The 21,427-nt window shown below is 44.8% G+C and overlaps 1 protein-coding gene across 1 annotated transcript in view; it reads right to left on the reverse strand.

Annotated features, from left to right (window-relative positions):
• Window positions 1–205: 205 nt before the first annotated feature.
• The window catches only part of LOC123766946 (uncharacterized), a 90,249-nt gene continuing 69,027 nt past the window's right edge, over window positions 206–21,427 (reverse strand). Inside the window, exons 12-16 of the mRNA XM_069307257.1 lie at window positions 17,692–17,929; window positions 7,591–7,662; window positions 7,333–7,433; window positions 6,957–7,166; window positions 206–482 (exon numbers count right to left, since the gene is read on the reverse strand). Of these exons, the coding sequence (XP_069163358.1) occupies window positions 206–482; window positions 6,957–7,166; window positions 7,333–7,433; window positions 7,591–7,662; window positions 17,692–17,929 (898 nt within the window). The remainder of the gene's footprint in view (window positions 483–6,956; window positions 7,167–7,332; window positions 7,434–7,590; window positions 7,663–17,691; window positions 17,930–21,427) is intronic.

The raw sequence follows: 21,427 nt of genomic DNA on the forward strand, positions 1-21,427 counted from the left end.
TTTAGATTTAGGAAAGACTTGGGTAAATACTGGTTCAGTAACAGGGTTGTTGATTTGTGGAACCAATTGCCGCGTAACATTGTGGAGGTGGGGTCCCTCGATTGTTTCAAGCACGGGTTGGACAAGTATATGAGTGGGATTGGGTGGTTATAGAATAGGAGCTGCCTCGCATGGGCCAATAGGCCTTCTGCAGTTACCTTTGTTCTTATGTTCTTATGTTCTTAAGACGATCCTTCTTGTACTGAGTTCGAACAAGACGATCCTTCTTGTACTGAGTTCGAACGAGACGATCCTTCTTGTACTGAGTTCGAACAAGACGATCCTTCTTGTACTGAGTTCGAACAAGACGATCCTTCTTGTACTGAGTTCGAACAAGACGATCCTTCTTGTACTGAGTTCGAACAAGACGATCCTTCTTGTACTGAGTTCGAACAAGACGATCCTTCTTGTACTCAGTTCGAACAAGACGATCCTTCGTTGTACTGAGTTCGAACGAGAAGATCCTTCTTTTACTCAGTTCGAACGAGATGATCCTTCTTGTACTGAGTTCGAACCCGGACGAGATCGTTCTTATACATAATGACGTACAGCTGTCCTACCGTCCCACCACGAAGTCATCTTCTGCCAAAAAGGAGGAAGGGTTCGACGTCTCAACCACCGTCTTAATGACGGTTGTTGACCAGACCACACACTAGAAATTGAAGGGACGACGACGTTTCGGTCCGTCCTGGACCATTCTCAAGTCGATGTGACTCATCGCCTGCAATGCGGTTGGTTCGCCGATTGCGCGATGAACTTAATTCCTATTCTCTCCACCGCTTTCCAACTTGGCACATAGCCTCCTGCCTCGCATCCTCTACTGACTCCTTGTACTCCGTTGCACATACTTGCTCAGCAAGCTCATCTCTGATGGTGATTGATGGTGAAGGCTAAACTAGAGGGCGAACGTTAGGTGGTGTTCACACGCGAACACGTATGGGCTGTCAGGAGCCAGTAGGAGCTGCCTCGTATGGACCAATAGGAGCTGCCTCGTATGGACCAATAGGAGCTGCCTCGTATGGACCAATAGGAGCTGCCTCGTATGGACCAATAGGAGCTGCCTCGTATGGACCAATAGGAGCTGCCTCGTATGGACCAATAGGAGCTGCCTCATATGGACCAATAGGAGCTGCCTCGTATGGACCAATAGGAGCTGCCTCGTATGGACCAACAGGAGCTGCCTCGTATGGACCAATAGGAGCTGCCTCGTATGGACCAATAGGAGCTGCCTCGTATGGACCAATAGGGGCTGCCTCGTATGGACCAATAGGGGCTGCCTCGTATGGACCAATAGGAGCTGCCTCGTATGGACCAATAGGAGCTGCCTCGTATGGGCCAATAGGAGCTGCCTCGTATGGGCCAATAGGAGCTGCCTCGTATGGGCCAATAGGAGCTACCTCGTATGGACCAATAGGAGCTGCCTCGTATGGACCAATAGGAGCTGCCTCGTATGGACCAATAGGAGCTGCCTCGTATGGACCAATAGGCCTTCTGCAATTCCCAGATATTGAACTCGAAAGACGATTATATATTTCATGGGAAGAAAACATCACCAGAATTACAGGGTATTAGGGTACATAATTTGGGTAAAATCGAAAATAATTATTAAACTCAGCTGAGCCGGATGATTATTAATCATTAACCATTAATCCGATCAGTAATCCGATCAGAAAACATGTTTTCGGGAGACCTCAAGAGAAATCATGAACACTCACATTAGATTGAAGATAATTTGGAAAGATTCAGATAAGCTGAAAAGAAATCAGAAAATATTCAAATGAGCTAGTGGGTAATCAGTAAACTTTCAGTTAAGCTGGTCGGTAATCAGGAAACTTTCAGGCTTTCATTAAACAATCAGGACGAATTGTGATGAGCTAGGAAGGGAAATCCGGAAGAATTCAGACGAGTTTGAAGGGTAATCAGGAAAAACTTCTACAGCGGTGCCGAGTTCGCGGCCCTGACGTCAAGTATGGCTTCAACATCAGGGTACAATAACTTGAACTACATAGGTTATCTTGAGGTGATTTCAGGCCTTAGTGTCCCCGCGGCCCGGTCCTCGACCAGGCCTCCACCCTCAGGAAGCAGCCCGTGACAGCTGACTAACTCCTAGGCATGGGAGCCGGTCGGTCGAGCGGACAGCACGCTGGGCTTGTGATCCTGTGGTCCTGGGTTCGATCCCAAGCGCCGGCGAGGAACAATGGGCAGAGTTTCTTTCACCCTATGCCCCTGTTACCTAGCAGTAAAATAGGCACCTGGGTGTAAGTCAGCTGTCACGGGCTGCTTCCTGGGGGTGGAGGCCTGGCCGAGGACCGGGCCGCAGGGACACTAAAAGCCCCGAAATCTATTCGTTTGCCTTCTTCGGGTTGAATGTAGACACAGTAGTCGCTTCTGTATATATTTATTGAGTGAGGCAAACAGGTGTATAACTGGCCAGCCGAGGTCCATCTACTATGAGTCTGTGAGGAGAACTGAGGCTGCTGGGAGCATGGCTGATGCTCCTCTGTCTGGCATGACGTCAGAGGCCTACTTGCCTGTGATTGGTTATATTCCAACTGACATAGAATTTGAGTATAACAAATCATCTCAAGATAGGTACCTATTTACTGCTAGGTAACAGGGACATCAGGGTGAAACGAGCCCATTGTTTCTCGCCGGCGCCCGGGATCGAACCCGGGACCACAGGATCACGCGTCCAGTGTTCTGTCCGCTCAGCCGCCGGCTTCCATCTTGAGGTTATCTTGAGATGATTTCGGGGCTATTTAGTGTCCCCGCGGCCCGGTCCTCGACCATGCCTCCACCCCCAGGAAGCAGCCCGTGACAGCTGACTAACACCCAGGTACCTATTTTTACTGCTAGGTAACAGGGGCATAGGGTGAAAGAAACTCTGCCCAATGTTTCTCGCCGGCACTTGGGATCGAACCCAGGACCACAGGATCACAAGTCCAGCGTGCTGTCCGCTCGGCCGACCCACAATAGAATAAATGCGACGGAAACAGAAGTCAACGCCATCCACAATTTTAGGTCAGGAGTCATTGCCACGTAAGATCGGCAACTGGAAGTGTGGGACCCCAGGAGCTAAAGCTTAACCCTGCATGAAAAAATAGGTCAGCGCACACACCCTGCTACACCAAAATTTGTCCTTTTCACCACCCACAAGGAGAACATTCACACACACACAAAACAACTACACGCGAAAACATTCTTGCAAGAAAGAGGGAGGATTTGCCTAACGTAAACACGTCCTTAATGCGATTTTAATGTAAAAAAGGATGTTTATGTTAGTGTCATTAAGGGCATAGAACACCTGCTACATCACAGGTGATACAAGGCCCACCAGGCTGCTTGTGACCTCGGCTGGACGCCGTGATAATGTCTCAAAAGAACTTGTCGTTTCTGATGTTGCTTGTCGTTCAGGGGGTAAACATCTTATTTCGATTTCTGGAATGTGGGGGTCGCGGGTCTCCGTTCTAATGTCCCAAGTCTTGAACTATCCTTACACGGGAGACATCTCCCGTCACGTAGGGTGCAGTCGCACCTCCACAGATCTCCAGTATCAACTCTTGATACTGGTAATGGCTCAAAAGGGCCACCACTTACGGGCTATTCATGCCCGTGCCACCTTTTGAGTGGCTTAATCTTCATCAATCAATCATCAACCATCCTTAGCCTATGCTCGTCAGTTCTTCGGCATATTGTAAGCTTCCCTTAGGACATACTTCACGGTCCTTGATCCTGTCGTAACTGATCCATGGAGCAGGATTGAATCCTCAACGTGGTTCCAATTGATTTTCTCCCTGTTGGTTCATCAGGCAGCCAGGTTGTGTTGACTACACTGGCTCTCCTGACAGATCGAGGTGAAGAGTTCACTCTTACAGCCTTACTCTGGAACAAAAGGGGCCAGCTCACAGGTAAGGGGCCTGGTAGCCTGGTGGATAGCGCACAGGACTCATAATTCTGTGGCGCGGGTTCGATTTCCGCACCAGGCAGAAACAAATGGACAAAGTTTCTTTCACCCTATGCCCCTTTTACCTAGCAGTAAATAGATATCTAAAAGCTAGTCAGTTGTCACGGGCTGCTTCCTGGGGTGTGTGTGGCGTGGAAAAAAAGTAGTTAGTAAACAGTTGATTGACAGTTGAGAGGCGGGCCGAAAGAGCAAAGCTCAACCTCCGCAAACACAACTAGGTGAATACAACTAAGAGCAATTGAATGGAATTCCTTACTCCAGGGGGACGTGAATATTCAGACAAATGCAGGTGGTATACTGGATCTCTAGGACATGTTATATCCCTCATGGGCAGCGTGAGCCCAAGCGTTCTCATCAACCACGTTCTGGTTGTCGTATTTGGCTGGCGTCGGACGCCAGAAACATGACATGGGTGAGGTATAAGCAAGAGGCAGCTTTCAGCTTACAACACAAACTCATTGACGATCTTGTCAAAATATAAAAGAGGTTAAAAAATGGGTTATATCCAGATGGGAAATAGAAACTCGTCAAATCAGAATTGGATCCAAAATGTGGGGTCTTCTAGTTAATAATTGGCAGTGATATTCATCTGGGGGACACACCCCAACCACTAAATAAAAAAGATGGGACCAGGGGAAAAAGGTGACCCACTTAGCAAGCAATTTTACTAAGTAGGACACCTATGTATCAAACCATACATACATACATACGTGCATACATACATACATACATACACACACACACAGAGACCTGCGCATAAACCCATTGTATCACACACATGGAAATGGAATGAACTAAAGGAGCACATTGTGGAAGCAACCACTCTTCACAGCTTTAAAACTAGATATGATAGAGAAGACTTAACATGAGTCATTGCTTTAAACAACCGAAGGCTAGAAAGGCAGGATCCAAGAGCCAACGCTCGACCCTACAGACACAAATAGGGGAGTAGAAAGAGGGTGAGTACATGCCCACAAGCACTTCACCCTCACTACCCTAATCCAGAATGTCTTCATAAACAGGGGGTTAGAGAGAAGCAATCAGTGGGTTGGCACCAACGGTCTGTTGTGGCTGGCACTGTGTATATCGCGAGTGCCATGGAAGAGAGAGAGGCAGCGCAGGCCCCTGTCATCCATATCACCCCAAACTGCCCACGCAAACCTTTTTATATAAACAGGTTACAGCAAGGGAAGGGAGGAGGTGTCGGCCTGGCTGATAGGGGCCTCCTCTTCTACACTGTTTTTCATTTTTTATGTTTAATACTTGATGGCAAAATTACAAAAAAATGTATACCGTGTATATATATATATATATATATATATATATATATATATATATATATATATATATATATATATATATATGTCGTACCTAATAGCCAGAACGCACTTCTATGCCTACTATGCAAGGCCCGATTTGCCTAATAAGCCAAGTTTTCATGAATTAATTGTTTTTCGAATACCTAACCTACCTAACCTAACCTAACTTTTTCGGCTACCTAACCTAACCGCTAAAGATAGGTTAGGTTAGGTTAGGTAGGGTTGGTTAGGTTCGGTCATATATCTACGTTATTTTTAACTCCAATAAAAAAAATTTGACCTCATACATAATGAAATGGGTAGCTTTATCATTTCATATGAAAAAAATTAGAGAAAATATATTAATTCATGAAAACTTGGCTTATTAGGCAAATCAGGCCTTGCATAGTAGGCTGAGAAGTGCGTTCTGGCTACTAGGTACGACATATATATATATATATATATATATATATATATATATATATATATATATATATATATATATATATATATATATATACACGGTATACATTTTTTTTTTGTATATAGAGAAAATTCGTGTTAGAATTATTAATCTTACTTTTTCGGTCATATTTAATAATATATATATATATTTATATATATATATATATATATATATATATATATATATATATATATATATATATATATATATATATATATATATATATAAAATGTTGTACGAATCTCCTCTGTTTTTCTTCTGTTTTCCTTAACTTAAGAAAGACGTTAAAAAACGCACACTTCAAAGTTTATTTTCGAGTTTTATTATAGCCGGACGCTAAGAGACGAGTTTCAGTGACTCGTCAACATTGTCAAAGACAGAGTACAAATGGTTACAATTTTAGAGCAGAGGAGAATGTATAACCAGAGGTGAAGCACCTCTCTCTGAGCACCATAGGTCCGCTACAGCTTAACACTCTCCGGTTTCAATGATATCTGGGTCAGTATGTTGGATGCTTCGGTGTGTGTTCAATTGATATATTAAAAGTATTGAATATAGGACCACTGAGCTCCTCATTGCATCGGGGCTCACCATAGCCTGTGCTACTTGGAACTTTGTTCCAGGTAGCGACTCTTTAACAACATCAACAACATCCTCATTACATTATATTTATCAAAAGTGCAGTTTCTTAGGTATAACTTTATAAATATACATTATTGTACGTATTAAAAACACCATTGATGTATAAATTTTGTTGGGTAATCATTCATCATTTCTGCAGCAAAATGATTAAAGTTTAGTCTCATTCACCTGATGTAGGATTTCACAGAAATTGCTACTGAATATATGTTTATTAATGAAGCCAATTAAAACAAAAATATGTATTCGGAGGGTTTCATCTTGCAAACTATTACAAATATTTTGTTTGTGCCAATCACTCAAACGAATGACACGAATGTGGAGCGTCATCATTGACTGGTTAATACACTCAAACATGACACCAAACCTACCCATACCGACCTGCCTATGTGTTGCCATCCTGCCTGACCACCTCATCCTACCCCGGCCTCCTCATCCTGTCCAGCCTCCTCGTCCTATCTGACCATCCTACTCCCCACCAATGAACGATCAGGCAAAACAGAACACACTGCTTTAACACCAGACGATTGGCTGCCTGCAATCTGCATACGCAAACACTCTACGCAGTGGAATAGTAGAGTTGTTTGGTCTACGCTCACTTAGATTTGCTTTCACAGAGTCGAGCATTAGCTCTTGGCCCCGCCCTCTGAAAGGTCGCACCCCCTGAGTATTTTTACATTTCAGGTTGAGTAATGAGCAAGAATCAACCTCTTCTTCATGTAATCCATGCCACTGACGGTTCCAATACTGAGAGTTCTTTCTGTTACACACAAAAATCACAATTGCGTGATGCTTCAAATGAACAAATCCACAAGGGCCGTGACGAGGATTCGAACCTGCGTCCGAGAGCATCCCAGACGCTGCCTTAATCGACTGAGCTACGACATGGTCAAAAAGAGTTTAAACCGAAGTTCTACTGAACTTACAGGATCCTGCAGCCTCTTTCTGTCTGCTCTGTGACTCTTATATCCATCCATGTCCACTCTCTATGTTGTTCCCAGTTCAGAGAAAGGATATGGAGGATTAGCTATATGAGGATTGGATATGTTTTACCTATAACATATTCCCTGTTATATTCTCACTGCTGCCTTTATTTCTTTCATGTTTTTTGTTTAATTTATATTGTATTGTTCTTTGGCAGGTAAGTTTATCGTGTGATGATCCGTCAGCATCAAGCAGCTCACCTCTGCGATAAGGTCAGTAAAGTTCTGCTTGTCCACTCGAGACTTCTTCAAGGAATCTAAATTAACAGATTGCTGTAATGATCACTCAAAATTTAGGCCTTACCCTCATAAAGTCATTTATCCCCACCTAATGAGCTAAGAGACGCCCAAAGAATGTTTTGAGTTACGATGGAAAGTTCGAGAGACGATTCTAGTGTAAATTTGGTCTTTAAGGAATTGACAAGGGTAGAGAGGCTAGATAAAATGGCGCAGAGGATCGCGGGTCAAAGGGGCGAGATCCCGCCTGATGGGGTGACACCAGCCTAGGGACTATACAACAAGAGGCATGAGTGGGTGGAGCGGCAAGGTGGCGGCCAATCAGCGAAAGTCTTGCAGTGACGTCACCAGCGAGCGCCGAGATGAGGCAGCAGATTGGCCAGCTGGGTCAGTGACTTCACGGCTTTGATCAGGGGCACACGTAGGCGCCAGCGCTCTCCCCAAGACCGCCAGTTTCGTGATTGTGTGACCCAAGATGAGCTTACCAGAGGGAGCAAGAATTCTTCTGACCACAAGAGGAGCGGCTGACAACCTTGTGGACTGGAGGGACAAGCGGAGTGTACTCACCATGGGATAACTGTTGGGCCTACTGGTGGTCGTGGGAACACAAGCCATTAACTTAGTTTAGCAATGCAGGCGACAGCATTCTTGGGTTGCCACACGTCCGTTGCCACACGTCTGTTGCCACACAGCATTCTTGGGTTGCCACACGTCCGTTGCCACACAGCATTCTTGGGTTGCCACACAGCATTCTTGGGTTGCCACACGTCCGTATTTACCAGGACATGTCCAGGATAAAGGTGTCAAAATTTGCGTCTGGGAAGAATTTACAAAAATTCTCAAAAAATCCGGAATTTCAGCTTCCATCACTTAACAAATTGCCTATATGTATATTTACTAATATAAACATAAAAATATATAAGGGTACCATCTCTGGTTGCCTTTGTAGGGTCCCTCGGCCTAGAAGAAGAGGATGTGTAGCATCCAGGGGGAGGGGGGGACCATGTGGGACACCTGCGTACACTCACATATTAATTGTCGCCTACCATCCACCCCTTATATTTTGTACATTTTGTCATTTTATTTTATTTAAAACTTTATTACACAAAAAGGGTTACAACATGCAAGGTACAAGGCTACTTGTCACAGGTTGTTGAGTTCCTCCAGCTCCTCCAGATGCCGGCCAGGAACCATGGATGCAGTATATATAATATATCCAGTGTCTTCTTCGCCTTTTTAAAGTCTAATCAAGACTTTATTAGACTACAACATTCTTACTCTCTCTTGTGTCTTGCTTTGACCCGTCACTGAAGACACTCTTCTCTGTCACCACCTTACTGTTTCTCTCAGTACAAATACATTTTGAAATGTTTTGTTGGCGGAATTTGAATTTTTTTTCTTGATGGATTTTTTTTTTGGAGGGTGGGATTGGAATTTTTGGTTGCCGGATTGGGAGAATTAACACACTTATCATCTCCATTCATCACCCTGACACCTCCACCCTTCACACTAGCGGTGTAAAACGTCCGTTTGGAAAATTATTTAACGATAAATATTCAGAATTTACAATATTTCCCAAAGCATATATTTCATACCGTAATTTATTTCAGAAAGCTATCTGTCTGCGACGACATAATTACTTGCTGCTCAATTGCATCAAATCAATTTATATTTTTTTCGGAAACGCATCGTGTGCAGGTCATTTACATTTTTGAATAATGAAAAGTTATATTTTTTTTTACGTGAGATTGCATGTGGGTTCATTTATATGTAGCTATTTACATATGGAATCAAGTAGCAGTGAGAAATATATGACAGGACGTTGATAAGTTACTGTCATATCATCTAGAGCGGAATTTTTAATATTTTAATGATTACAGACAGTGGATTTCCTAATATGTCTCCCCAGCCCTCTACCATGCCACAACGCCGACCACTCTGACACTAACAGTGGGGATGCCTCACGGGACGGACATAAGCCACTCAGGGGTCGGCTCCAGTGCCACACTTTAAGAAATATCGCACTCTAGCGGTACCCCCACACCTCCACCTAGTGCGATTTCCATTGTAGTCGGAAATATAATGGATGTGTTTTTCGTTATGTTTGCTTCTTGCGCTTACCTACGCCTTTTCATGAAAACGATGAAGTGAATTCCTTGTACATATATATATATATAATATATATATATATATATATATATATATATATATATATATATATATATATATATATATATATTATACTTCATATATACGATATATTATACTTCATATATACGATGAAGTGAATTCCTTGTACATATACATATATATATATATATATATATATATATATATATATATATATATATATATATATATATATATATATATATATATAATGTTTATGTGTGTGTTCGAAGTTGGAGGCCAGACGGGGAAGGGGAAAAAGATGGGAGAGGGGAGGGAATGGGGGGTTATTATGGGAGGGAAATGGCTAAGCATCTCGTAGTGGCCATCACGTACCCCATTACCAGGGGGGTGCCAATGGTACAGTCAAGACCAAAGGTCACAAAGGGAAGGAAATCGTTGCAACAGTTCCCAAACTCTGCACAACTTTAAAAGGTGCGAATCAGCATATGATTTTCATTCCAGAAAGTTAGAAGTGCGTTGACAACCGCTGAGAATTAACCTTATCCCCTAACAGCACCGGTTCAACGACAAGGGAACCATGATGATGGAAGACCGGTACTTTACGAGCGAATTTACCTAAAATCATACAAACAATCTTTTCCAGGAAAGAATGATATCAACAGTGGTGACGTAAGTTCTCCAAATCTCCCGTTTAGCAGAAGGAATGAACCTTCAGGCTACGACATTGGCTTTCTTAAGAAAAATATAGGAATATGCTGCTTGTGGAAGTATGTGATACTGTCAGGGTGCGTCCTTAAGCAGAGTACTCTGGTACAGCAGTCTGAGGTCCACCCAATAAGGCATGTTGACCAGACCACACACTATAAGGTGAAGGGACGACGACGTTTCGGTCCGTCCTGGACCATTCTCAAGTCGATTGTGACTTGAGAATGGACTCCTAAAGACTCCCTTCTCCTCACCAGCGTCCCCTCGACCACCCAATCCATTGACACCAGGCGCCCTTACTGTGAGTGGCCCGATGACCTAAAATGGGAACTGGAAAACTGTGAGCCCTTGTTGATGTCCGTCGCCACAGCAGTCAGGATAAGGATGCAGTGCCCTCCCCTTATCCCGACGGGCAGGAAACTGTGAGTTATTGCCCCATGGCAGTGCCCAGACAGTGCCCATAAGGGGACCTCTGCATCATGTTGTCTCTTAAATGTATGCTTCTTTTCCGGTAGATAATTACGTCATAGAGTAATCATTTTTATCTTGTCTATCTTTCCTTTGTGCTCGCGTTCTCTCTCTCTCTCTCTCTCTCTCTCTCTCTCTCTCTCTCTCTCTCTCTCTCTCTCTCTCTCTCTCTCTCTCTCTCTCTCTCTCTCTCTCTCTCTCTCTACAGAACTAACCAAACTTTGCAAACAACATTACCATAATCCCCCCATCCCCCCCACCACCTGTTTACACCTCAGAGAAGGGATGCAGGTCATTCAGTATCAGTAACAACATGGAGCATCAGGTAACTATGGTAAGACACTATTTTGGCTCACATAACTCATCACTAATTACCCGAGTAATGAGCTATCACTTCTCATTAACCTGCGGAGCTCAGGTCAACGCCTTCGTGAGGTTAAAGGTCATGGGCCTCATACTGGCAATGTGGACAACAATTGATACTCTGATATTTGTTGATAATACATTTTCGTGTTTTGTTGATTGTCAGTAAGATTGTGTTTGCTATTGTTGTCTTGTGGTAATGTGTACATTTGTACACCCACAGGTGTACAGCTACACTGTTACTCACATGTGTAAACCCACTAGTAATGAACATAGCATTTTCTCTCAGATGTACACACACACAGATATACAACTTCACTTACTCATTTGTACAGTGTTATGTACACTGTTACATGTACACTCATATTTATGCATAACAATACATACATTTCAACAGAATAAATAATTGTATTAAGGCTTGCACTCACATGAACGGACTGTTGTGGTTAGTTTATGGTCAAGGGGGTGGGTGGGGGGGGGGGATTTAATAATTTCGTCGTTCTGTATCCCTCACTTTTGGCTCCAATATTCATCATTATCCCCCCCCCCCCCCCCCCTCAAGCTTTTCTCAGCTTGCCCCTCATGCATCTTCCTCTCTATCTCCTCAATTCCCTTCTTTATCTTCCTACATTCTTGACTTTTTCTTCCTTCACTCCCCCAACTTTCTTGCTTCATGTGGCACTAACTCTCCGAGAGTTCCATGTGAGGCGAGTTATCGAGGAGTGGAACCATCTGGGGACCAAGCCGACCAGCTGGGAGAGTCATGGTCACCACCAGCTGGAAGCTCAGCCCTCTGTATGACAGCTGTAGCCAGCAGAAGTCTGCAACTATCTCCAGTCTGGCCGGTGACGTCCGAGGACATTGTTATTGAGCCGCTGGAGAGAGGGGAGAGAAGGTAGGGAGAGAGAGAGACCGAGAGAGAGAGATAGATAAACTTGAGAGATTGAACGAGGGTCTGTCTATCTTCAAATTATACACGAAACTATGACTCCAGCAAATCTTTCTGCTGGACTTGGAGTCACCTCTGTGTCGCAGACAATACCTCACATACCAACTGAGGTGTGAGAGACAATACCTCACACACCAACTGAGGTGTGAGAGACAATACCTCACACACCAACTGAGGTGTGAGAGACAATACCTCACATACCAACTGAGGTGTGAGAGACAATACCTCACACACCAACTGAGGTGTGAGAGACAATACCTCACATACCAACTGAGGTGTGAGAGACAATACCTCACATACCAACTGAGGTGTGAGAGACAATATCTCACACACCAACTGAGGTGTGAGAGACAACACCTCACACACCAACTGAGGTGTGAGAGACAACACCTCACACACCAACTGAGGTGTGAGAGACAACACCTCACACATCAACTGAGGTGTGAGAGACAATACCTCACACACCAACTGAGGTGTGAGAGACAATACCTCACACACCAACTGAGGTGTGAGAGACAACACCTCACACATCAACTGAGGTGTGAGAGACAATACCTCATACACCAACTGAGGTCACACATGACATTCACGACACCAAATGTGACCCCTGGTCTTGCCAATCCAGAGACAGAGCCTCATACACCTACAGCTAACAGTCAACAAGTGCCTACTGCACCTGTGTGGAAAGGTGTTTAAACACCTGTGTTCTACACCTGCATCAAACCCGGGAAATTTCTGCTGTAAACCACCTCTCAGTCTTGGCTATTGCTGTAACATTTAATATGTACTCACCTAGTTGTACTCACCTAGTTGTGCTTGCGGGGGTTGAGCTTTGGCTCTTTGGTCCCGCCTCTCAACTGTCAATCAACAGGTGTACAGGTTCCTGAGCCTATTGGGCTCTATCATACCTACACTTGAAACTGTGTATGGAGTCAGCCTCCACCACATCACTTCCTAATGCATTCCACCAACTGCATGTGTTTTAACCTAGGTGGGTACAGGAGCAGACACCTTCTGATCCTTCCCATAGCTCAAGGTAAGCCTTACTCTACTAATTTTCCCTGGAACATGACCCTCTAGTCGGTTGACAACCAAGTAGACAATTACTGCTGGGTAAATAGGGGCGAACGGTTAGGGACTCTTACAGTCTTGGACTGTAAGCGTAAGAGGCTTGGAGTTGATGAGAATCTTCTACAACTCAGTGAAAGTTAAGTATCTAACTCTTCCAGGTTTATGTCAATAATCATTCCATTCCTTTCCCCTCGTCCCATCCCAAATCCTTATCCTGACCCCTTCTAATTGCTATTTAGTCGTAATGGCTTGGCGCTTTCCCTTTCCTCTGAAGGGGGAAGGCGCCACAGAGGCGAGTGTTCAAGAGTTCTTTAAAATAAAGCCCAAAATTACACTAAAGAATTAGGCTTTCGTGTGTTCTAAATGACAAAATTGGTAAAAAATAGGTCATTGTTTTGATAATAATAAGTCAGTAAATCAGCTTTACGGATATAAACTGGCCAAATAGTTATCCTAAGTCCAACAGCCTAGTTGACCAGTCCAGCAACGAGGAGGTCTGGTCGACGACCGGGCCGCGGGGACGCTAAGCCCCGGAAACACTCCAAGGTAGGTAAGCTAAATCTTTGCGAAGGAAGAAATGTTGCCAAACTCCAGTAGACGGGGCTCACCATAGCCCGTGCTGCTTGGAACATTTTGTCCCAGGTAGCAAATCTTAGACAACAACAACAACAACACACTGGAGTAAGCTATCATGCAGGCACGAGCAGTAATGTACGCAGCTTGCTTGTCCCACACCCTCCTTACCTTGAGGTTACCTTGAGGTGCTTCCGGGGCTTAGCGTCCCCGCGGCCCGGTCGTCGACCAGGCCTCCTGGTTGCCGGACTGATCAACCAGGCTGTTGGACGCGGCTGCTCGCAGCCTGACGTACGAGTCACAGTCTGGTTGATCAGGTAACGATCACCCTCACTTGAAACGAGTATTTATAATCGAATAATCTTTCTTCGTGTGAGATTCGACATTTCAAAAAGGTATTAGCTTACTTTTCAGGCATTTCCTCATCACAGGTTTGGCCGTATTTAGCATAATTTTCAAATTGAGGCTGCATCAGTGCCCGTGGGACTTTTCAAGTCCAGTTACCCTTTAAGGTCCATGAGCCTTTAGGGTCTGGCATTCTCTAGGACCTACGGGCACTCTGGGTCCACGAACCATTAGGGTCCACAAGCCCTTAAGCCCAAAATACCTTTGGGGCCAATTTGCAATGGAAAATATTAAATATATAAAAAATATGCTCTTAGGTATATGTGAAAAGGTATATGTGTATTTAGATGGATGTGAAAAATGATGGGGGCCATTTAAGTATATGTTCATATGTTAGAGAAAATGGGACCCCATTTACGTGAATTTGAATCTGGATAAGGACTCATTCACGTGTGGATAGAAAGAAATAGGATTCCATTGAGTTGAATGTGAGAAGGAAATGGAGAACTCTTTTAGATGTATATGGAAAGAAAATGGAGCCTGATAATTGTGAATTCGAGGAAAGTAGTGAAAACCATTAAAAATTGTTTGGGAGAAAATTGGGATATAAACATGAGATGTTTGTGGGGAAATAGGATACCAATTTAGATGTGTAAGTCAGATTGAATTACTAATTACTTGAGTGTTTGTGTGTCAGTGTGTTTACTCACCTATTTGTGCCTGCAGGATCGGGCAATAGCTCTTGAATCCCGATTTTCTGGCCGCCTGTTTCGTTAAGCAATGACTCCTGACTTATTTCCTTATCATATCTACTTTTGAAATTATAAATTGAGTTTTGTTCTACAACCTGCTTCTTTAATTCATTCCATTTCTCCACTACTGTTATGCTATCAGAAAGCATTCTATCATCTCTCTGACTCATCTGAGTCTCAACCTCCTATCCATGCCCTGGTGTTCTATTGATATTAATTGTGAACATTTCCTTTTTTTTCGCTCTGTCAATCATCCTATTGTATATGTCTGTATTATGTCTCTTCCTAGCGTCGTCAGGTTTAGTTCCTTCAGTCACTCTTCGTACGTCATTCCTCGCAAATCTGGGAGGAGACTCGTCGCAAGCTATGTAATGTTTCTAAGCGTCGTAATATTGTTGTTTTTATGATGGTGGGCTTCACGACGAAGTGGCATACTCTAAAACTGGTCTCACGTAGGTGGTGTGCGGTGATGTAAAAGCCTCCTTGGTTCCTGAAGGATGTTCTGACTTTCGCTAGCGTAGAGTTTGCCGCTGTTGTCAGATGAGCCGCCGGGGATAGGTGTGGGGTTATGGCCTCTTCCTCCCTGGTCTGATGAATTGAAAGGAAGATGGTTCATTCCCTCTTGGACCTTTCTGAAGGCGTGCCATGGGTTACGGACTTGGCAAGGTCCAGGACGAACCGAAACGTCGTCACATAAAGGTCCAAAACGTACCGAAACGTCGTCACATATAGGTCCAGGACGAACCGAAACGTCGTCACATATAGGTCCAAAACGTACCGAAACGTCGTCACATATAGGTCCAGGACGAACCGAAACGTCGTCACATAAAGGTCCAAAACGTACCGAAACGTCGTCACATATAGGTCCAAGACGTACCGAAACGTCGTTATTTCCCTGAGTGGGATAAGTTCCATGTTTCATTGACGTCGCCGAGGCTTCCTCTCTACACATTCTTAACGTGCGCAAAGTTACAACTTTCACCTCTCTGAGATAACGTAACTATGCCGGAAAACTCCATTTTCAGACCGAGGAGGTTTTCAGATAAAAATGTAAACAAAAATTTCATTCTATTCCATAAGCGAAACATTTGAGAATGTCAGGATCGTTGTCAGAGGGCTTGGAGGGTGTTTTGTCGCTGGGGCCTGAGCTCATCGTCTCAGGTCCTGGCCTCACAATAGTGAGACACAGTCCGCATTCCTCACTGTCTCAGTGTACCGGCATTTTTGCTTAACTTCTCTGAGGTTGTGGCTCTGTCTGTCTCTCTCTCTGTCTCTCTCTCTCTGTCTCTCTCTCTCTGTCTCTCTCTCTGTCTCTCTCTGTCTCTCTCTCTCTCTCTCTCTGTCTCTCTGTCTCTCTCTCTCTCTCTCTCTGTCTCTCTCTCTGTCTCTCTCTCTCTCTCTCTCTGTCTCTCTCTCTGTCTCTCTCTCTCTCTCTGTCTCTCTCTCTCTCTCTCTCTCTCTGTCTCTCTCTCTGTCTCTCTCTCTCTCTCTCTCTCTCTCTCTCTCTCTCTCTCTCTCTCTCTCTCTCTCTCTCTCTCTGTCTCTCTCTCTGTCTCTCTCTCTCTCTCTCTCTGTCTCTCTCTCTCTGTCTCTCTCTCTGTCTCTCTCTCTGTCTCTCTCTCTCTCTCTCTCTGTCTCTCTCTCTGTCTCTCTGTCTCTCTGTGTCTCTCTCTCTCTCTCTCTCTCTCTGTCTCTCTCTCTCTCTCTCTCTCTCTCTCTCTCTCTCTCTCTCTCTCTCTCTCTCTCTCTCTCTCAATATACGATATCGTAAGCCTAACATAGTACTTATGTTAGGCTTACATGGTAGGTTAGGCTTAATATATATGTAGTATATATGTGCTGTACTATACCTAAATAAATGTTAGATTTTATGCATTTTTCGAGCCTTTTACAAAATAAATATAATAAAAACGTGAACATGTCTCGCAGAAACAGTTTATTTTGTACAGTCGGCCGAATAGCTGCTATAAGTGCTATCACAATGCTATAAATGCTATCGTAAAAAAAGATAAGATGATATCCTATACTTATAGGATGTCATATAAGATGACATATTTAACCCACGAAAGGAAAATGAAAGCAAAATGGACTTTAAAACAACTCGCGTTTAACACATTATCAAAAGATGTAATGTGGTGAGACTGATAATACTTTTGATAATGTGTTGATTACACACGATAGCGCTCAAGTCCTTTTTGCTTTCGCGGGTAAATATTTTCACATTATTCAACACTTTGTTAATTTCTTAGTGATTAACACACCGATCACCAAGAAGCCTCAGTCTTCCGCCCCTGGGGCTGAGAGACATTGTATTTGGACGTAAAAAAAGGTCCCCAACGGCCAAAATATGACGTACTACAAATCACAATTGACGGGCTGTCACGTGTTCTATTCGTGGGTCCTCGGTTAGGTTAGGTTCGGGCAATTTAGTTCATCAGTTGAGTGACGTTGGGGCAACTGGAGAGGACGAGCTGTGGGGCTTTGGGAGACGGAGAGACAGTGACTATGTGGAGGTGCTACACAGTGGAGGAGGACCTCGGGGGTGGAGGAGGACCTCGGTGGTGGAGGAGGACCTCGGGGGTGGAGGAGGACCTCGGGGGTGGAGGAGGACCTCGGGGGTGGAGGAGGACCTCGGGGGTGGAGGAGGACCTCGGTGGTGGAGGAGGACCTCGGGGGTGGAGGAGGACCTCGGGGGTGGAGGAGGACCTCGGTGGTGGAGGAGGACCTCGGGGGTGGAGGAGGACCTCGGTGGTGGAGGAGGACCTCAGGGGTGGAGGAGGACCTCAGGGTGGAGGAGGACCTCAGGGTGGAGGAGGACCTCGGGGGTGGAGGAGGACCTCGGGGGTGGAGGAGGACCTCGGAGGAGGCCCGAGGGGATGGAGGAGGACCTCGGGGGTGGAGGAGGACCTCGGGGATGGAACTCATATCAGCAGGAAAGTTGTCACTGGGAATGAAAGATGTTAAATTGAAGCTGTCACCTCTGAGTCTTCTTTCTGTTTGCAATTTTAAGTCTGTCTCTCTCTCTCTCTCTCTCTCTCTCTCTCTCTCTCTCTCTCTCTCTCTCTCTCTCTCTCTCTCTCTCTCTCTCTCTTGAGCTTACGTTATACTAATTGTTCTTCGTAAAATTTAATATATGAATTGGCTGTGAACATATATTATTTAATAAACGGAAAAATGTTCTTGTTTAACTCTTGCAATCTATACTTTGATAGTTCCAAAATGGTTATTTATTAAATTAAAAATCACAAGAATTTTTATTTTATGTTTGATTTAGAGTGTAGGGTGAAAATAATGTGTTTGTTCACGTCTGGCAACGGTTGCACATTGCCAAGCAAATATTACTGCCACGTACAAGCAGTCGTAAGGGACATTATATCTTACCTGAAGGCGATGCTGGAGGAGCCGGATGAACGGAAGGCTCCGGCAACCTATGCTACACCACACAGCATATGCTTTATCGAAGCATCGACAAATCCTCAAATCCTCAAAGCTTCAATCCTCCACGTGTAGGCTAATCTGCGGTACAGTTACGTACCAACCTAAGGAATTTCAAGCACTCAACCTGGAACCTGGTTGGTACCTGGTTGATGGGGTTCTGGGAGTTCTTCTACTCCCCAAGCCCGGCCCGAGGCCAGGCTTGACTTGTGAGAGTTTGGTCCACCAGGCTGTTGCTTGGAGCGGCCCGCAGGCCCACATATACCTGCTTGATGGGGTTCTGGGAGTTCTTCTACTCCCCAAGCCCGGCCCGAGGCCAGGCTTGACTTGTGAGAGTTTGGTCCACCAGGCTGTTGCTTGGAGCGGCCCGCAGGCCCACATATACCTGGTTGATGGGGTTCTGGGAGTTCTTCTACTGCCCAAGCCCGGCCCGAGGCCAGGCTTGACTTGTGAGAGTTTGGTCCACCAGGCTGTTGCTTGGAGCGGCCCGCAGGCCCACATATACCTGGTTGATGGGGTTCTGGGAGTTCTTCTACTCCCCAAGCCCGGCCCGAGGCCAGGCTTGACTTGTTAGAGTTTGGTCCACCAGGCTGTTGCTTGGAGCGGCCCGCAGGCCGCTGTAAGGAACCTGCCTAGTTCCTGCGCAGGAACCTGCATTTGATTTCAATTGCAGAGAAGCTACGCACCTCGCTGAGGCTAGAGACGACGGCAAGACTGTCACACTGTGAATCACTGAGGCCTCGTGCCTCTGGTATTGACTCCTTGACGCCAGCTTGGCTGAGTTATGGGGGTAATGTGTTCCACAGAGCTGTTACTGAGAGCTCCGGCAGCATACTTTATGATAGCAATAATATACCAGATAACAGTCATGGGTCAACAGTACACTGGGAGTTCTGGATCCTCCTCTTCTGGGGTTAAATTGAGGTTTTAAACTGCGATGACGGGTCACAGCTCCAAGTAATGCTCACTAATTATAGAAATATCCTCACACACACACACAAGGGGGGCCTCGGTGCCTGGTGGATAGCGCGCAGGATTGGTAATTCTGTGGCGCGGGTTCGATTCCCGCACGAGGCAGAAGCAAATGGGCAAAGTTTCTTTCACCCTGAATGCCCCTGTTACCTAGCAGTAAATAGGTACCTGGGAGTTAGTCAGCTGTCACGGGCTGCTTCCTGGGGTGTGTGTGGTGTGGGAAAAAAAAGAAAGAAAAAAAAAGAAAAAAAAAAGTAGTTAATAAACAGTTGAGAGGCGGGGCGAAAGAGCAAAGCTCAACCCCCGCAAACACAGCTAGGTGAATACAAGGAATATGAACACAGATGTACCCAGCTTATCTCTGAATATACACCGAGAGTTGACTTTAATCCTGGACTATGTTCAAGACAAAAGAATACTTAATGGTTGGTCAGTAAGCTGTTGCGGGGCCTTAATAACCCTCCAGAGGTTGACTGGCATAACACCACACTTTCCGGTTGGTCAGTAAGCTGTTGTGGGGCCTTAATATAACCCTCCAGAGGTTGACTGGCATAACACCACACTTTCCGGTTGGTCAGTAAGCTGTTGCGGGGCCTTAATATAACCCTCCAGGGGCAAAAAGTCAATATCAAAACAAAAAATATAGTTTCAAGAAAGAAACTAAATTGTGCCTTGACAACCATTTCAGAGAAGCTCCCAGCCATAGGAGAGAGCTTGTTTGAGAATAAGGTTGCAGATAAGTAAAAAAAAAGACTGCTAACTTGCAGTGTTTAAAACAGTTTAACAGGTTTCAAGAACAGACTGGACAGGCATATATCACAGAGAGGAGGTTCGAATTAAATTTGAACCAGCCAAGGGAGTTACTTTCTTAATCTAATCTATCTTCTTGTCCTCGTATCTTCAGTAGTATGGTGGTAAGGACTCAAGGTACTAATAGACATATGAGCTACACTTTCAAGTGTTTTGATATAACCACGAGATCTGTCGACTTGTATGTGATATATCTGAGAATACAGTGCTCCAAGTTTAACTTCATTGAACAAATCCACAAGGGCCGTGACGAGGGTTCGAACCTATGTCTGAGAGGATCCCAGACGCTGCCTTAACTTCATTGGTTTGTCACACCTGTTACAGAGAGTGTCGCTGTCTTAATGATACATAATTAGTCAAGAGGGCCAGACAATGGTGAGAGTGCAGACGAGGAGTCACAATAACGTGGCTGAAATATGTTGACCAGACCACACACTAGAAGGTGAAGGGACGACGACGTTCCGGTCCGTCCTGGACCATTCTCTGAGGTCCTGGACCATTCTCTGAATGGTCCAGGACGGACCGAAACGTCGTCGGTCGTCGTCTTTTCACCTTCTAGTGTGTGGTCTGGTCAAATGGTGAGAATACATCACTGTTGTAAGGGAGATGAGCAGATCATTCCTTAACCTTTGCAGTGTTTCAATCGCTATCTGCGTTTCCCCCTTCAATTCCAATCACTGTCTGCGATTTGCACAAGTGCTACAGTCGTTAAGGATGATTTCTTAACTATTTTTCGTCATGCGCAATTCGATTTAACACTGTTAAGCAGGTGCGCATTTTAGGGATTAACGATACACACTGAAGCATCTCACCAAGTTAATACATAATTACAATTTATCAAACAAATATAATAAATTATTGATAATTTTCCGGCAAAAAAAGGATGCATCAATACCCTATCTGCAGGGCGTAATTACCCTATCAGGGAGCCATCATTAGCCAAATGATGGGGCATCATTACCCCTCACTGGCCAGCCTCATTAAGCAAGTGAGATGTAATTACACCCTAATTGCATGCACAAATTTCTAATACTTATATTCCCGTAGAGATGTGTTCTCCTTCGAGTGCACCAATACTGACCCTGGACACCAATACTGACCCTGGACACTAATACTGACCCTGGACACCAATACTGACCCTGGACACTAATACTGACCCTGGACACCAATACTGACCCTGGACACCAATACTGACCCTGGACACCAATACTGACCGTGGACACCA

This window comes from Procambarus clarkii, chromosome 60, assembly GCF_040958095.1.
Source record: "Procambarus clarkii isolate CNS0578487 chromosome 60, FALCON_Pclarkii_2.0, whole genome shotgun sequence".
NCBI classification, from domain to species: Eukaryota; Metazoa; Arthropoda; class Malacostraca; order Decapoda; family Cambaridae; genus Procambarus; species Procambarus clarkii.